At 46.9% G+C, this 16,319-nt stretch overlaps 2 protein-coding genes across 7 annotated transcripts in view; both read right to left on the reverse strand.

Annotated features, from left to right (window-relative positions):
* TULP3 (TUB like protein 3) overlaps positions 1–7,634 on the reverse strand; it is a 45,898-nt gene extending 38,264 nt beyond the window's left edge. For 4 of the 5 annotated variants that reach the window (XM_061205920.1, XM_061205919.1, XM_061205918.1 and 1 more), the window contains exon 1: positions 7,448–7,563. In XM_061205920.1, coding sequence (XP_061061903.1) covers positions 7,448–7,488 — 41 coding nt within the window. In that variant the 5' untranslated portion in view covers positions 7,489–7,563. Of the gene's footprint in view, positions 1–6,907; positions 6,928–7,447 lie in introns of all 5 variants that reach the window. The other variant, XM_061205922.1, reaches the window with a different exon arrangement.
* A 1,395-nt stretch (positions 7,635–9,029) lies between these two features.
* On the reverse strand, positions 9,030–16,205 carry RHNO1 (RAD9-HUS1-RAD1 interacting nuclear orphan 1). Of its 2 annotated transcripts, none has more exons than XM_061204564.1 (3): positions 16,156–16,205; positions 10,839–11,048; positions 9,030–9,728 (listed from the first exon to the last, which is right to left on the reverse strand). In XM_061204564.1, the coding sequence occupies exons 2-3, from the start codon at positions 10,962–10,964 to the stop codon at positions 9,174–9,176; spliced, it is 681 nt and encodes a 226-aa protein (XP_061060547.1). In that variant the 5' UTR covers positions 10,965–11,048; positions 16,156–16,205; the 3' UTR covers positions 9,030–9,173. The 2 variants fall into 2 exon arrangements, with proteins under 2 accessions (XP_061060547.1, XP_061060546.1); XM_061204563.1 differs by having other exon boundaries at positions 10,797–11,048.
* Between the last annotated feature and the right edge of the window lie 114 nt (positions 16,206–16,319).

A 16,319-nucleotide genomic window follows, 5' to 3' on the forward strand; every position in this document is an offset into this window, starting at 1 on the left:
CAAAGTGCCTCTAACAGCCGAAGAGAGTGATTTCATGGGGAAAGGAGGGGAAGTATAGCCCAAAGAAACCATCTACAATACTCTATCTTTAGAACCTCAAGTTTTACCCTGAAAATTAATTTAACTTTGCATTCTGCATTACATTATTACTGGCTCTATTTTAACAAAAACCCCACTTCTCTCTTATAATAATATTCAAAATATGAATAAATATGACCTTCCAGGAAGAAACATCCTTATCTTGTGACTCAGCACAGGGGTCTGCAAACTACAGCCTCTGGGCCAAATTCGGCCCACTGCTTATTTCCATATTGCCCGTAAGCTAAGAATTTTTTTTCATTTTTAAAAGGTTAAAAAAAAATCAGAATAATATTTTATGACATGCACAAGTTATATCAAATTTGATTTTACTGTCTATAGCTAAAGCCTTACTGAAACAGCCACGCTCTTTCATTTACTGCACATTCCTTTATGTATTCCCTACGGCTGCTTTTACCCTAGAACAGCAAAGCTGAGTAGCTGGGACAGAGACCGTTATGGCCCACAAAGTACAAAATATTTAGCATTTGGTTCCTTACAGGATAGGTTTGCTGACCCCTGGCGCAGACCAAACGAAAGGGTCAAATTCCCCATTTAGGGAAGCACGGGTCTGTGGTTAGAGTGGTTTCTAACACAACTTAGCCTCATCTACAAAATGAGGATAATTGAGCACTAAATCAGAAAGTTACTGTGAAGATTAAATGAGATTTAGCCCATATAAGCACTCAATAAATGCAATGACTGCTATCATGTAAGATTTTTGCTCTACAACTTTTTTTTTTTTTTTTTAGCCACACCGCATGGCATGCAGGATCTTAGTTCCCTGACCAGGGATCAAACCCATGTCCCCTGCTGTGAAAGCGCAGAGTCTTAACCACTGCACTGCCGGGGAAGTCCCTACGCTACAACTTTTTTTTTTTTTAACATCTTTATTGGAGTATAATTGCTTTACAATGGTGTGTTAGTTTCTGCTTTACAACAAAGTGAATCAGTTATACATATACATATGTTCCCATATCTCTTCCCTCTTGCATCTCCCTCCCTCCCACCCCTCTAGGTGGTCACAAAGCACCGAGCTGATCTCCCTGTGCTATGCGAGCTGATCTCCCTGTGCTATGCGGTTGCTTCCCACTAGCTAGCTATTTTACGTTTGGTAGTGCATATATGTCCATTACAACTTTTTTAAGCCTACAAAAAAATGTATTACCTTAATCTTGTCTTCACTGAAGGACTTTAATAATTTCGCCATGATATTACCACCTTTTTAAAACTTCTTCATAGCCTTTCTAATGCTGGAAACCTAAACATTTCTAGATTTCTCCTTGTATTAAATAAATCTTCAAAAATTTGAATTTTTATTGATATTGAAACATTAATACATTGTCACATTGCCAGGTGCAGTACAGTTCCATTTAGTAAATATCTACTGCGTGCCAGAAACTACATTAAATACTCCATATACCATCTCATCTAATTCTCACAATAAACCTACAATCCCATTTCACAGAGGTATCAAACTCAGAGAGGAAGCTATCTGCTCAAGGTCAGACAGCAGATGAGTGAAAGAGCTAGAATTCAACCACAAGTCCCAGTGCCACCTGCCTCAGCCTGCAGACCTGCACCTCTGGACCACAAATATTCAAATGGTCAGCACAGAGTCCGGGATTTCATTATTATGGTATTTCAGTAAGTCTCCCAAGAACCTTTTCAGTCAAAATGCCAGTTCACTGGTATTTTTAGGCAACAGAATTTCGAAGCTAGTGAATGGATTTTGAAGAAGCCCTTGGGAGCAGTTGATTACAGTATAAATACTATTGGAAAAGAGTCATCAGATTTCATTGTGTCCGAACTCATTACAGTGTCAGGTAGTTGGGTCAATAGCTAATAATAAAGTAATTTTCTCGAAGTCAACTGACAAATAGATTCACCTTGTCCAAATCCCAAATATCAATACAGGAGGCCATATTTTCACATGCACTGAGACCTAAGAGCACATCTGGCTGGAACAAAACACTGCTTCTGGGAAAAGGCACATAAAGATCAATTAGAACTGCCAGAAAGACTCCTTAGAAATCTAACCTCCCTCATCAGAAGAGAATTGTTAATACTCTAGGCTCAGCTGTCTTCTACTTGAATGACTGCCACAATCTGGAACTAACTTAATTGAAGCTAGAGAATGAAGATCCGTTTCCGAAGAGGCCCATTTAGTACAGACAATCAGAGAGAAGGGAGAATTGCTTGGGGAGAGAGAGGCAATGAGAAGAAAAACTTGGCAACCGATCAGATGATTCATTTGGCCCCAGAGAATGCAGCAAGGAAAACTGCTTTACATGAAGCCCTCTCCATTTTGCATGTCCCACAGAGCAAAAGCAAAAAGCATTCTTTTAAGCGAGCCAAACAGAAAGGTTATTTAAAATGAATGACTTGATCCAGAAGTTCAAGAACCCATTTATTCTTTTTCTTTTTTTTCTTTTTGGCTGTGTTGGGTCTTCGTTGCTGCACGTGGGCTTTCTCTAGTTGCGGTGAGTGGGGGCTACTCTTCGTTGCAGTGCGCAGGCTTCTCATTGCGGTGGCTTCTCATGTTGCGGGCTCTAGGCGCGCGGGCTCAGTAGTTGTGGCACGTGGGCTCAGTAGTTGTGGCACACGGGCTTAGTTGCTCCGCGGCATGTGGGATCTTCCTGGACCAGGGCTCAAACCTGTGTCCCCTGCATTAGCAGGCGGATTTTTAACCACTGAACCACCAGGGAAGTCCCCACATTTATTCTTTAAAGATTTAAAAAAGGACATTACTCAGAATCACAGCGCACTCCACCTTTTGCTGGATTCTCCTTTCCTCAGGGGTTATAGTTTCTCTCCAGTAATGTTACTTATTTCCCTTCTCTCTTGTATAAAGATGAAAGTACAATTTTTTTGCCTAACAACACCAAATAAATATTTCCACTCCTATTCCATTGGATGAAATTAATACTCATTTGTACTTTGCTAAAATGTCCAATTTCTTCAACTGTTTGCCTTAAAAATAATTACTAGGATGTAATCAGTATCAGTTGTTATCATTTATGTGCACAAATGGCATCCAGAAATTATCTGGAACACATATTTTGATAATAACTGAGAAAAAGAAGAGAGGAGACTAGACGTCAAAAGCCCAGTTTTACTTCTAGATTTTAGTTTTGATTACATCATTTACTTGTCTTGTAACTTAGCTATATCACACCCTTTCCGAGCCTTAATTTCCCTATCTATAAAACGAAGATAACGACAGTGGCCCTGCTGTCTTCAGAGTTGTGAAGCTCAAAAGAGATCATGTACGTGAAAGCTCTATGAACACTGCAAAGGATACACAAATGTAAGCCATCATTATTGATCGTTTTATCTTGACAGAGCTTCCCTTTTTAAAAGCACAGCTTGCCAACTTTACTCAGTCAAAACATCTCCTTCTACTTTGCCCCTGGCTTATATGACATAAATTGCCGTAACAAAATTACACTGAATTTCAATAGGAAAACAAGCCAACCTTCTATAAACTTGCTTCATTCTAAAACCTAAAATCAAAGGCAAACTATATATTTATTGACATTTCTTCCAGCAAATCTAAGAAGCAATGACTTATTTTTCAGGAAACTTGTCTGTTCTTGTTTTCTTCCTACAAGCCTTATTTTCTATACATTAATTATCACAGATTACTCAGCCATAAAAAGAAATGAAATGGAGGTGTTTGTAATGAGGTGGATGGAGTTAGAGTCTGTCATACAGAGTGAAGTAAGTCAGAAAGAGAAAAAGAAATACAGTATGCTACCACATATATATGGAATCTAAGGGAAAAAAAAAAAAAGTTCATGAAGAACCTAGTGGCAAGATGGGAATAAAGACACAGACCTACTAGAGAATGGACTTGAGGATATGGGGAGGGGGAGGGGTGAGATGTGACAGGGTGAGAGAGTGTCATGGACATATATACACTACCAAATGTAAAATAGATAGCTAGTGGGAAGCAGCCGCATAGCACAGGGAGATCAGCTCTGTGCTTTGTGACCACCTAGAGGGGTGGGATAGGGAGGGTGGGAGGGAGGGAGATGCAAGAGGGAAGAGATATGGGAACATATGTATATGTATAACTGATTCACTTTGTTATAAAGCAGAAGCTAACACACCATTGTAAAGCAATTATACTTCAATAAAGATGTTTAAAAAAAAAAAAAAAACCTGAAGAAACTATAGTTCATAGTCTAAAAATATATCTTGCCCATGACGAACGCAGATATCAGAGTTTAGATTATCGTATTCTCCCCTAAAACTCAAAATCATCACGTTCTAAGAACAGGAAAGGAAAATGAAGAGATTACTTAATACACAGAATACCTTTGGAAGATCCCCCTAAGCAACCTGCCAATGAACGAACTAGGTGACACAAAGACAATGAGAAAAGAAGACATACTTTTCACTGAATATCATTTTGTACCTTTTGAGATCTGAGCTATGTGCAGTTAAAAATTATATGTTATTTTTTTTTTTAATTTATTTATTTATGTCTGTGTTGGGTCTTCGTTTCTGTGCGAGGGCTTTCTCTAGTTGCGGCAAGCGGGGGCCACTCTTCATCGCGGTGCGCGGGCCTCTCACTATCGCGGCCTCTCTTGTTGCGGAGCACAGGCTCCAGACGCGCAGGCTCAGTAATTGTGGCTCACGGGCCTAGTTGCTCCGCGGCATGTGGGATCTTCCCAGACCAGGGCTCGAACCCGTGTCCCCTGCATTGGCAGGCGGATTCTCAACCACTGTGCCACCAGGGAAGCCCTTATATGTTATTTTATTAATTCAGTATAAATCATGGAGGGAATCCGAAGAAGCCCTATTATTCCAGAGGAGAAAACTGAAGCCAAAGAAGTAGATGAGTGCTTCAACATCGCACTGCTGGACAGTGGAAAAGCTGGGACGAGAGCTCAGGAACCCAGTGGAAGCCTCCAGCGCTTCCCCATCACCACAATGCCTTGTGGTAAAACAGCAAGGGCCACCTGATAAACAACTAAAGTACTAATGCAATCCCTTTCAGAACTGCGGCCTTCCAGGGGTCCTCGTGACTTCTATGATACAACGATAATCATTAATGTTGCCACAGAAGTTCTAAAGCAAAGGGTCAGAGATGACAATCCTCATTATCAAGACTCATAACAAGTACTAAGAGTTAATAAAGACAACACAGCCATCGGAATGTGGACAGTGTGTCTCCTCTCAGGCATCAGCAGATTCAAGCTCTAACCAGGACAGGAAAACGGTGCAGCCTTTACTAACAGTAAGAAAGTCTGATGAGGCAGCACAGATTTAGTACAAAGAGCTTCTTCCCAATGAACTGACTCAGAGGAAGTAAAAGCAGACCACAGGAAATTATAGTTTGAAAGAAGCCTTAACAATTCCACTGAGAACTACTCTTGAATAGAACTAAGGATTATCAAGGCCCCTTCTAGTCCTAAAATCCTCAAACATGGAAAAGCAAGGCAGCTTCAGCTCCTCTTCTGAGTAACTCAAGCATACTTTTCCTCTTGGTAAGAAGAAATGTTAACTTTTTCTTTCAGTGGGCACAAAGGCAGGGAAAACAGCAGCATTTCCATAGGAAAGAATAAGAGAAGCCAGAAATGAAAACTATTCCAAAGAACGTCTGAGTCTGTCTGCTTGGAAAGGAAATTTATTACAGGGATTCTTCTTTCCTTCCTAGGTCTCTATGTAGCCTTCGTATTTGAAGAAATGCATGCATGTTAGACATTATTAGGCTTTTACTGTAGCTTTTGATATCTGCCAAACATACTGTAGTCACTAGTTAATCTAAGTATTTTTAAGCACTGGGTAAGTCTGTTTGCCAACAATTAGTTCATCTGATGAAGCCTTTGAAAAAGAGAGAACTTGAGAGAGGATAACAAGCCTGGCCAAGACATAACCTCCAGCCATCACTGCTGTTTGTATTTCTGAAGAAAAATCATAGCATACGGACAAACCATACACTAGCACTTTCTCAATGAACTCTGGGTCACAAGGTCACATCACGTGGAGAAGTCTCTCTCATCACATCTTCAATCCTGTATCAGGAACAAAAGGCCAGAGAGGCTCAAGTTCCAGCACTAGCCCATCACTGTCATCTCCAGGGGAATCTACAATGCAAACACCTAACCTCAGCCAAGGATCTGAGAGTGCTGTTTCAAATTCCATCTCCAATTTCCACTAAATATTTCAGATACAGGAAGAATATTTGAAGTAGTGTTTGTTCATAATTTTTCTACTTTGGTGAAAATAACTCTGCCTCATGGGAAAGCAGTCTCATCATTCAAGGAAGAAAAAAAAAAGTCACGGGAAACCTGAAAGTCAGATGTTATCCTTCACACTGCAAGGTACTAATACCAAAAACTCTATCCATGTATTTCATCAAAAACATCCCAAACACACAACCTGAAGCCAAGAAAGTCAGAGACATTAATTCCACTCCCTCTTGGCAACAAGTCAGTTAACCAGTGACAGAACCTACAGCAGAAGAAACACTTGGTGACTCACACATTCCCCTTTGAGGTCCATTTTAAAATTAAAGAGCTGGTTTCTTTGGGAAGAAAAAGAGGGACAAACTTTAAAATTATCCATTGAAACTTCAGGTCCAAAAACTTAAAAACCTCTTTGCCTCCTGGTCTCAATCTCAAAGTCAATTCCACTTTTCTTTCCAAAAATCATGAGTCACACCATACATCTGGTAGCCGGGAAATTTACTGCCTTAAATTCATTCACTTAAGATTGACCGAATGCCCACAAGTAAGCGAGCACCATGCGAATTCAACGAGGATGCTGAATTTTAATGGGATCTCCTCCTGGTGCTTCCATATTTATAACTGGAAACGCAGATTCTTCTTCTGTTGACTTCAGGGGAAAAAAACAAAACAAAACAAAAAGCAGTAAACCAACTTCACAGAGCGCTGCTCTCACGTAAATAAAACCCGATGAAAGAGAAAAACGGGTCTTGTCCGCGGCAAGGCCACCTGGGCGACAAGCTTTTGAGTGGTTTTCAGCTGCTGACCCGCGACCAGGCGGTACCGGGCAGCAGGCGGGCGTGGGCGGCGTGTGCGGGCTCGGGTCCAGGCGAAGCCGTGATTCCACCCCGCCCGCCCGCATACACGCTTCGGGATCCCGGCCGAACCTACCGGCCCGGCCCGCGCTGACCCCTCCGGAGCACCGGCCCTGGGGCGGGATGCCGCCGCCACCACGGCCGCTCCGCTGGCCCCCGGAACCACCCCGCACCCCCGGCCCAGGCGGGGCAGCCCCTGACGGACGCGTTCCACCCCGCACTCCGCCCCCACTCGTCTCCCGCCGCCCAGCCTCCCGCACTCCCCACGGCTCCCAGCCCGGACCGCCACGGCCCCCTTCAGCCTCCGCTCCTGACCTGTCCCCGCGGGGCCCCGGGCGGCGGCGCGACGCCTCCATCCCGCCGCCCCGAGAGCAGCAACCTCGTCCACACCCGCGCGGCGGGCGCTGGGGGCCAGCCTGGCGCAGCGGCCCTGCCCCGCAACCGCACCTCGCACTGTCGCCGCCGCCCATTGGCCACCGCGCTCCCGCCGCTCCGCACCCATTGGTCCGCGCGCCCGCTGCTCCCCTGCGCCCCCGTGGGTGGGTTGCTAGGGGCGGTGGCGGCGCCGCGGGAGGGTTGCTACGGACGGGTTGCTGCGCGCTGGTTGCTACGCGCAGCTGGGTTGGAGGAGCCGCCCAGCCCCCGGTAACCGCCGCGCGCCCAGGCAGCCCTCACCCGGCTGTCCATACCCGGAGGCGCCCCCAGGGCGCTTCCTGGGGGCCGCCCCTCCCGACCCCGAGGCCTTCCCGGAACCACACTTGCTCGCCCCGGCAGTCCTTCCCAACCAAGTGCGTCTGCGCCCCCTCCCCTAGTCCAGCCCAAGCTTTTAGGGCGTCCCCGGACCTGTCCTGCACACCCGCCTGACGATCTCTTCCGTCTACCGCCCTCGGAAGCCTACCGGCCGTCTTCGAGCATCACTATCCCATAAAGAGATCCGCTATCGGACCCAGTAAGTCTTGTCCCCAACTTATAAGCAGCATTACAGCCCCTACAGAACATCCCGTCAAAACTCATCGCGTGTAGACTTTGCGGCGTTCCATTCCGAGGCCAGAGTTGTCCCCACACTGGTTTTGAGCCTCTAAAAGGCAGAAAATTTGGCACAAGCTAGGAGAGCCGAGCACTGCTTTCTCTGGTCAGCCTCCACTCACTGTGTGACCCCGAACACGGTTATCTGTGCCTCAAATCCCCATCTTTAAAATAAATAATCCCTGCTTGTCTAGCTCGGGCTGGACCTGACACAGACTAGGTTCTGAAGGCTGACGGAATGGAGTTGAATGAGATGCTACTTGCATGGGTGGAAGGAAAATTGAGACATTTTGTTGACCAGGCAGTCCTTCTGCATGAATTCCAATAAAAAGTAGTATTTGGAAAGATTATATATCTATTTACATACATTTTAAACAGTTACAAGAAATCATTTTCCCACCCTATTTAATATTTATAGATTACTACAGTTGGAAACAAAAAATGAAAACATAGTAACCCTAAGTAACTTAACTATGTCCCCTTTATCTCCCCTGGTACCACTGACTCATTAAAACAGGCTTGCTGCCCTTTCTTCATCCAGCCCTCTCAGCAGATGAGCCAAGATTGCAGAGACAGCAGCTCAACTATTAAAAGTCACAGTTTGCTTCGAGTTTTTCCATGCAACTGGTCACAGAGGAAGCGGTCACTGAGTCGGTACTCAGACATGTGGAATGAATTAGTTGGAATGAGGTGTTTAAAAGGATGAATAAGTAGTGGTTAAAGGGAACAATTAAGAAAGACCATTTGTAGAGGGGGCAGTACTGCTGCATTAGTGACAGAAGCAGGGTTCTCTAAAAACTTTCTGCAGCCATTTATTTATTTACAGACTTTTTAAACAGTTATAAGATATTTAAAAATTTTAAACAGCTAATACAAGGAAAATACGAAGTGAACTGTTGATGACACTAAAAACTGTTTATGACACAAGATATTTTAAAAAGCAAATCTGGGAATTCAATTCCCTTTTGACTCCAGCAATCAATTTCTTGAGACCACGGATGTCCGAGAAACCCAGTCAGTTTTTCACAAGGAACTGGCTTCTGCTCAGCTTCCCCCTCTCCCTGAGGTAAGTGAACAGGTGTCGTCGCCTCCTCCACGTGACCTTTATCCCGTACTTGTCCTCAGGAGTGTCTTTAGCCAGAACAGGCCCGGGCTCTGGGCTCTCGGGCGTGCTCGTGTGAAAGGAGCAGCTGGGAAGGCTGTTTTCCCTCTGCTCCGAGGGAATGCGCCCTCCCTGCCCTGAGGACTCTGGGCTCTGGATATCCGGTGGAATGAACACATAAGGGAAGTTCTGAAGTGCATGTGCTGACAGCTCCCCGCAGCTTTGGGGGCTGAGCATGGGAACCAAGGGCCTTCCAGAAATGTCCTTTTCTGGTTGACTGGGGCAGTCCCTGATTAGGGGGATCCCAGGTCTGGCTGAGCTGGCAGAAGACTGTGGACTCTCAAATGTTAGGTGTGGAAACTTGGAGCTGGTAGATTTTCGACTTGAACGCCTTGCCTGGTCTCGGTGATGACGCTTCCGGTTGACTGGGAACCAGCTTTCTGCTGTTGTATCAAACTGAGGTGATACCTGAGGATTCCAAAAGAAAAAAAAAAAAAAAAATGAAGAGAGCCCACTACCAAATACAAACCTAAGGAAACTGCATCCCATGACCAGAATCCTAAATGGGGGCCCATAACAGCAATGGACATAAAACAAAAGCAGCTGTCTATTTGGATAACAGTATCCAAGGGATACGGGCTTTGGGCAAGTTACTCGATCTCCCTGGCTTTCAGTTCCCTCCTATGCAAGAAAGGGGACAATGCCTCTTTCGCTTCATCACACCATACGGCTGCAACACGCTTAACTGTCTATCTTTCAACTCTGAGGGCGGGCCCAGCAGTCTTATTCACCATTGATCCCCAGCCCTAGCAGAGCACCTGGCACCAAGAAGGCCCCAGTGAAGGATGAAGGGCTGAAGGAAAGAACCAGGAGTGAGATCAGGCACGGAAAGCAACTAGCAGGGGGCCTGGCACATAGTGAGGACTCGATACATGTTCACATGTTCATTCGTCATCAACAGGATTCTAACATTTATGTTTCTTCCCCAGTCCTGAAGCCAGGGCTCTGGTTCTCCCCAGCAATCGTGGGCAAAGCACATTTATTAAGCACCCTTAGGCTTTTGTCTGGCTCTTTTGCGACACTACTTCCCTGACATGCCGTAGCTATGTTCTCTTCCCAGGGCTTTTAATCTGTCAAAATAGAACATATGCCATTTCTGAGGATTTTTCTTCAACGTTTGGTCGTTTAAACAGTAAATAGAGTACTTAGCTAAAAACTCCACCTCTCTCACATGAAGCTCAGGGAACAATCTCATTTTTTACTCGTTCTGACATTTCTCTGGCTTTCTCACCCAGCTACTGGATAGTGAGACTTTTATACTGAACTCTTACAGAGGAATGTGGGGCGGGGGAAAGACTCCAATTCCAATCAACCCACGCCTCAGTCTGAACTCAGGAAAAAAGATAAACCAGAGAACATGGCTGAGGACAGACAGAAGGAGTACACCACCTCTTTGTCCCTGCGCCCACGAGTCTCCACATGGCAGTGTGAGAAGCCTGGCAGAGGAAAAGTCAAGGCAAGAATCCCATGGCCTACCCAGGAAGTGATGGTGCTGTGGTCAACGGGCTTGCTGGGCACCTGTCTAGTGTGGGTGATAGGAAGCTGGGGAGACTCATAGCAGTGTTTGGGGCCCTCCAGTGGTTGTTGGTAGAATAGCAGCTGGGGTTTCTGGGAAATTTGGCGGCGTTTTTTCCTGGGAGGCATCAATAGGTGAGGGAAGAGCAGTTAGTAACTGCATGATGCTGGTTGTCGTCAGGTCCAGGGAGAGACTCCACTTCCAACCCATTCCTGCGGAGAAGAAACAAAAGCTGGGAGAAAACAATCTGCTGATTCCCCAGCTCTTCCTCACACTCTGCCAGCTGACTCTGCTAGCAGCCAGCGGCCCTACCCCAAGATTGTGGGGTGGTACACCTACACCAGCTTCCTACACCTACACCACCAAGGCGATACACAGTAGTTTCACACTCAACAACATTCGTTCAATGAACACTTATCGAGCACGTGTTAAGCATCATGCTGGGTGTTGGGAGTTTAAAGATGAATAACCAACCACTTATCCCATGATCATTTACTGGGTGCCAAGCACTTGTAGAGACACAGACTGCCCCTGTCTTCAAAGAGCTGAGAGCCTAACAGAGGGAGACAGACAATTACAATAATGAGAGCAGTGCTCCCTTGCACTCCCCCCAGGGGAGCCCTTCCGGAGAGGGTGATACCTGATCTAGGTATAGAAGGGCTAGGAAAAGCCAAAGCACGGGGTGGGGGGGTGGGGGCGCTCCAGGCTGAGCAGCAGCGCACAAAGGCAGAGACATGAAGGAGCACTGCAGATGCAGGGACTCGGACTCCACGGAGCTGGACACAAGGCATGAAAAGACAAAAGGCAAGAACTGAGGCGGGACGTGGTGTCAGGGTCAGGGCAGAAAACCAGGTGGACCATCTGAGTTTGGACTTTGGTCTAAGTAGTCATTGAAGATTTTCGAGCGGACAGATATGATCACACTTGGATTTTTTTTTTAACTTTTACCCCAGATAATTTCAAACATACAAAAAAATAGTTAATAATATAATGAGCTCCCATGTGCCCATCACCCGGCTACAACCATCAACCCACGACCAATCACACCCCATCCACACCCCATCCACTTCCCCTACCCCTTTATTATTTTGAAAATACTATATTCCCAGTCATGATATCATTCCTAGTAACACAACTAACACATATAAATATACATATTTGTATACTATATTTATATAATATACATTAATATATATTTATATGTGTAAATTCCTTAAATTCCTTAAATAGTAAATATCAAATATTCAGTGTCCAAGTTTTCAGTTGTCTCCTACGTGCCATACTTGGTTTTTGTTTGCTTTTGTCTTTTAGACAGATCATCCAGGCAACAGTGTGAAAGGCGAGATCAAGTGCCCCGGAAGCAGGGGGACCAGTTAGAAAGGTTACTGTGTTGCCTGAGAACCGATGAAGCCGGAACCTGGGCGGTGTCAGCAGAGGTGGGAGGCGGGAGGCAGAGGCAGGGCCAACAGGACCCACAAAGGAATAACAAGTCTGAGAACGCGTCCAGTGGGTCTAGCCCCCAGATCAGTTTTAATAAGAGTTCTGTCAGTGGGTTGGTGGGACGGAAGTTTGAGTCGAGAGGTGAATGGGTGGTGCCACCGGGCATCCTGGAGGGAGAGGCACACAGCAGGGCAGACTGGTTCCATTATACAGCATGATCCCTTCATTCAGTCAACAACAGCAAAGCAACATACTCTGATTTATGTCACTGGGCAGTGGAGATACATGTAAAGAGAAATCAGGACAAAGCCTCTACCCTCAAGGAACAAACATTTTAGGGAGAACACAGGTAATAAATACATCCATTTGTTCATTCATTCATTCAGCAAATATTTACTGAGTGCCCACTGTGTTTTGGGCACTGTTACGGGTGCTAGAAATATATAGCAGGTTACAAAATTAAATCCCTGACCTCATGGCGCTTACATCTAGTGGGGAAGTGATTAGAGGTACACAGAAAAGTGAAACAGTGTAAGGGGTTGAGCTGACCCAGTGCTACTTTAGACAGGGTCGTCGGGGAAGGCCTATCTGAAAAATGATATTTCAGCAAAGACCTGAATGAAGAAAGGAGAACAAGCAGACAAGAGAAAGATGTGAGAAAGAATATCCCAGACTGAGAGAACAGTTAAGTGCAAAGACCACAAGATGGGAATGTGTCTGACTTGTTCAAGAAGCAGTAGGGTCAGCATGGCTGAACTGGAGAGCGGTAGGAGGTGAAGCCAGTTCACGAGACACAGGGTTAAGGCAAGGGTAAGGACTGGGCTGAATTATTCTTAGTGCAAGAGGAAGTCACCGCAGGGCTCTGGACAGGGAAGTAACACAGTCCGATTTATACTTTTCAAAGATAGCTCTAGGTGCTTTGTAGGAAAGGTGGGTTGGGAAGAGGGGGGACGGAGAAAGGAGGCAGAGAAGCGAGGGGGAAGGCTCTTGCAGGAGCCCAGCGGGGAGATGACAGTGGTAACAACCGCTCCAGGGAGAAGTGCTGAAGTTCACGCCTTGCTCAAAGTCCCCAGCCTCTTGGGGACACCACATTGTTCAGCAGTCCTACTGTGTCCTTGATCAACTCATTTTCCACAAAGGTTATCTTAAAACTTTCCCACTGTCTTAAAACTTCAGAACTCTTCTTCTCTCCAAACCAACCGCCTTACTTCCTACTTCACAAAGAACACAGGAGACATCAAAGGAAATACTCTCATCTTCCAGAAGGCAAGCACACAAACCTCAGTATGTCTGCATCCATCCTCTTTCTTTCTGCTGTAACTAGAGGTCATCCATCCTCTTTCTTTCTGCTGTAACTAGAGGTCATCCATCCTCTTTCTTTCTGCTGTAACTAGAGGTCATCCATCCTCTTTCTTTCTGCTGTAACTAGAGGTCAGCCCCTTTTGCTACTGTGGCCTCTCCCTCTGGCTGGGCTTTGGAGCCTTCCTCACTCTATACGCCTTTCCCAGGCAATCGTCTGCTGACATGTCAATAAACACCTGGAAGTACACAAGTCAAGCATTTCTATATTTGCCTGAGAATTCTCCACACTCAGGACCCAAATATTCCACTGCCTACGCGATAGCAACTAGATGTCTCAAATGCACCTCACACTCAAAGCATTTACAACTGAATTCATGCTCGTTTCCCCTGCACCCCCCTCCGTAAAAGTGATCATCTTCCAGGGCCCTTGCTCAGGGAATGGTATCATCATTCATCCAGCTATGCCACCAAAAACCTTGACATTTACCTTTTCCCTCTACCATCCAACCCAACATCAAGCCCTGTCAATCTTACCTCTTAAACATGTCTTCAAAAATACCCCTCTCTCGGGGAGGGCAGTTGGGGGGAGGGCGCAAAATGGATGAAGGGAGTCAAGAGGTACAAACTTCCAGTTATGAAATAAATACATCATGGGATGTAATGTACAGTGTGGTCACTATAGTCAATATTGTATTTCAAATTCGAAAGTTGCCAAGAGAATCTTAAAAGTTCTCATCACAAGAAAAAAAGTTTTTTGTCACTCTGTATGGTGACAGATGGTAACTAGACTTATTGTGATCATTTTGAGGTGTAAATAGGTAATCATTATGTTGTACATCTGATACTAACATAATGTGTTATGTCAATTATACTTCGGGGAAAAAAACAGATTTGTGGGTTTTAGTGACACTTCAGTATTAAATGTGGGATCAGAATCAATGGCAATCTATTTTTTGAGACTTATTCAACTCAAAATTTGATAAAAGCATTCCTCCTTTGTGAAAAATAATAATCTTACCCGACCCCTCTTTCCCTCTCTCTCCACCACCCTTCAAGTCCCAACAGTTCTGACCCGGGGAGCGGGGTGGGGGGATGCAATAGCCTAACTGGTCTACCCTAACCTCTGGCACCCCCTGCAGGGGGACCTTTTTAAATTGCAAATCTGATCTTGACTCACACGCCTGCTTAAAATTTTTGAGTTTTGGGTAAGGACCAAACTCCTAGTGGTGGCTGAGGTCCTGTGGCTCTGGTTCCAGCTTCATCTCACACACACTCCAGTGCAGGTCTCTTAGCTCAAACCCCTCAGATATTCTTCAGCCTTTGTGCCGCCCACGCTTCCTCCTACGGCGTGGCCCTGCACACCTCATTCCCTTGGCTTGGAGGGTCTCCCTCCCGTGTTTGCATAAAGGCTTCAGATCGCAGACGAAGCTTTAGTTCATCAGAAATGCCTTTCCCTTGGGACTTCCCTGGTGATGCAGTGGTCAAGAATCCGTCTGCCAATGCAGGGGACACGGGTTCGAGCCCTGGTCCTGAAAGATCCCACATACCGCGGAGCAACTAAGCCCGTGCGCCACGACTACTGAGCCTGCGGTCTAGAGCCCACACTCCGCAAAAAGAGAAGCCACGGCAATGAGAAGCTCGCGCACCGAACCGGAGAATAGCCCCTGCTCGCCTCAGCTAGAGAAAATGCCCCTGCGCAGCAACCAAGAGCCAACGCAGCCAAAAAATTAATTTATTTATTTAAGAAAAAATGCCTTTCTCACCTACCGTAAGGCAAGATCCCCTTATTTACATAAAGTTGTCCCTGAGCTCTAAGTTATCACTTCGCAGCTGTAATTCTCCATTTGCTTAAATAAGCAATTCGCTGCGAATCTGTCTGAGCTCCTCTCTGCTCCCATCAGACCATAAGCGCAGGAGAAAGACCCCGTCTTCCACTGCATCCTAGCGCGGCCTGGCACATGGTAGGGGCTCAACTAAACGTGTTGACTAAGTTAGTAGATAAAGTCCTTTACTACAAAGAAAAGACTGCGGGGGGCGGGGCGGGAGGAGATCAAAACTCGAAGATTCAGGGTGGAGGCGGGGTTCACCGTGTGCGAATAATTTTTCAGGAGGGAACCTGAACGAGGTCGTAACTGCGCTCCAGGAGCCCTCAGGCCGCTCGGGGGCCCGCGACGGTCGCTGGTCGGAGGTCAACGGAGGACAGTCCCCCCAGCGAGGAACCAGCGAGGTGGGAAGAGCCGGGGGCGGCGGGCGCAGCGCAGCCGGGCGGGGCGGCCCGGGGTCCCCACTGTCCCCGGGGTCCCCCGCGCCCCGCCGCCGCGGAGCCCTCCTGCGCTCTCCCCACGAGCCGCCCGCCTCGTCCGCCTCACCCGCCGCCGATCCGCCCGCCCGCCCGCCAGGCCCGCACGCCGCTCAGTCTGCCTCACCCGCCGCCGCCGACCAGCCCGTCCAGCTCGCACCCTGCTCCGTCCGCCTCACCCGCCCGACGAGGCCGCCGTTCCGCCCGCCTCACCCGCCCGGCTGGGCTGCCTCGCCAGCCGCTCCGTCCGCCTCAACCGCCCGGTCGGGCTGCCTCACCTGCCCTTCCCGCCGCCGCCCAGACCTCCTCAACAGCCAGGCTGGGCCCGCCAGCCCCGCCCGCCGCCGGCGTCCCGGCGGAACGCGGAGACAGGGCCGGCGCTGATTGGCCACGCCCGTCACGTGACCGCAACGCTCCGCCGGCGCCAATTTCAAACAGCGGA

The sequence above is a fragment of the Eubalaena glacialis genome, chromosome 11 (assembly GCF_028564815.1).
Source record: "Eubalaena glacialis isolate mEubGla1 chromosome 11, mEubGla1.1.hap2.+ XY, whole genome shotgun sequence".
Taxonomy (NCBI): Eukaryota; Metazoa; Chordata; class Mammalia; order Artiodactyla; family Balaenidae; genus Eubalaena; species Eubalaena glacialis.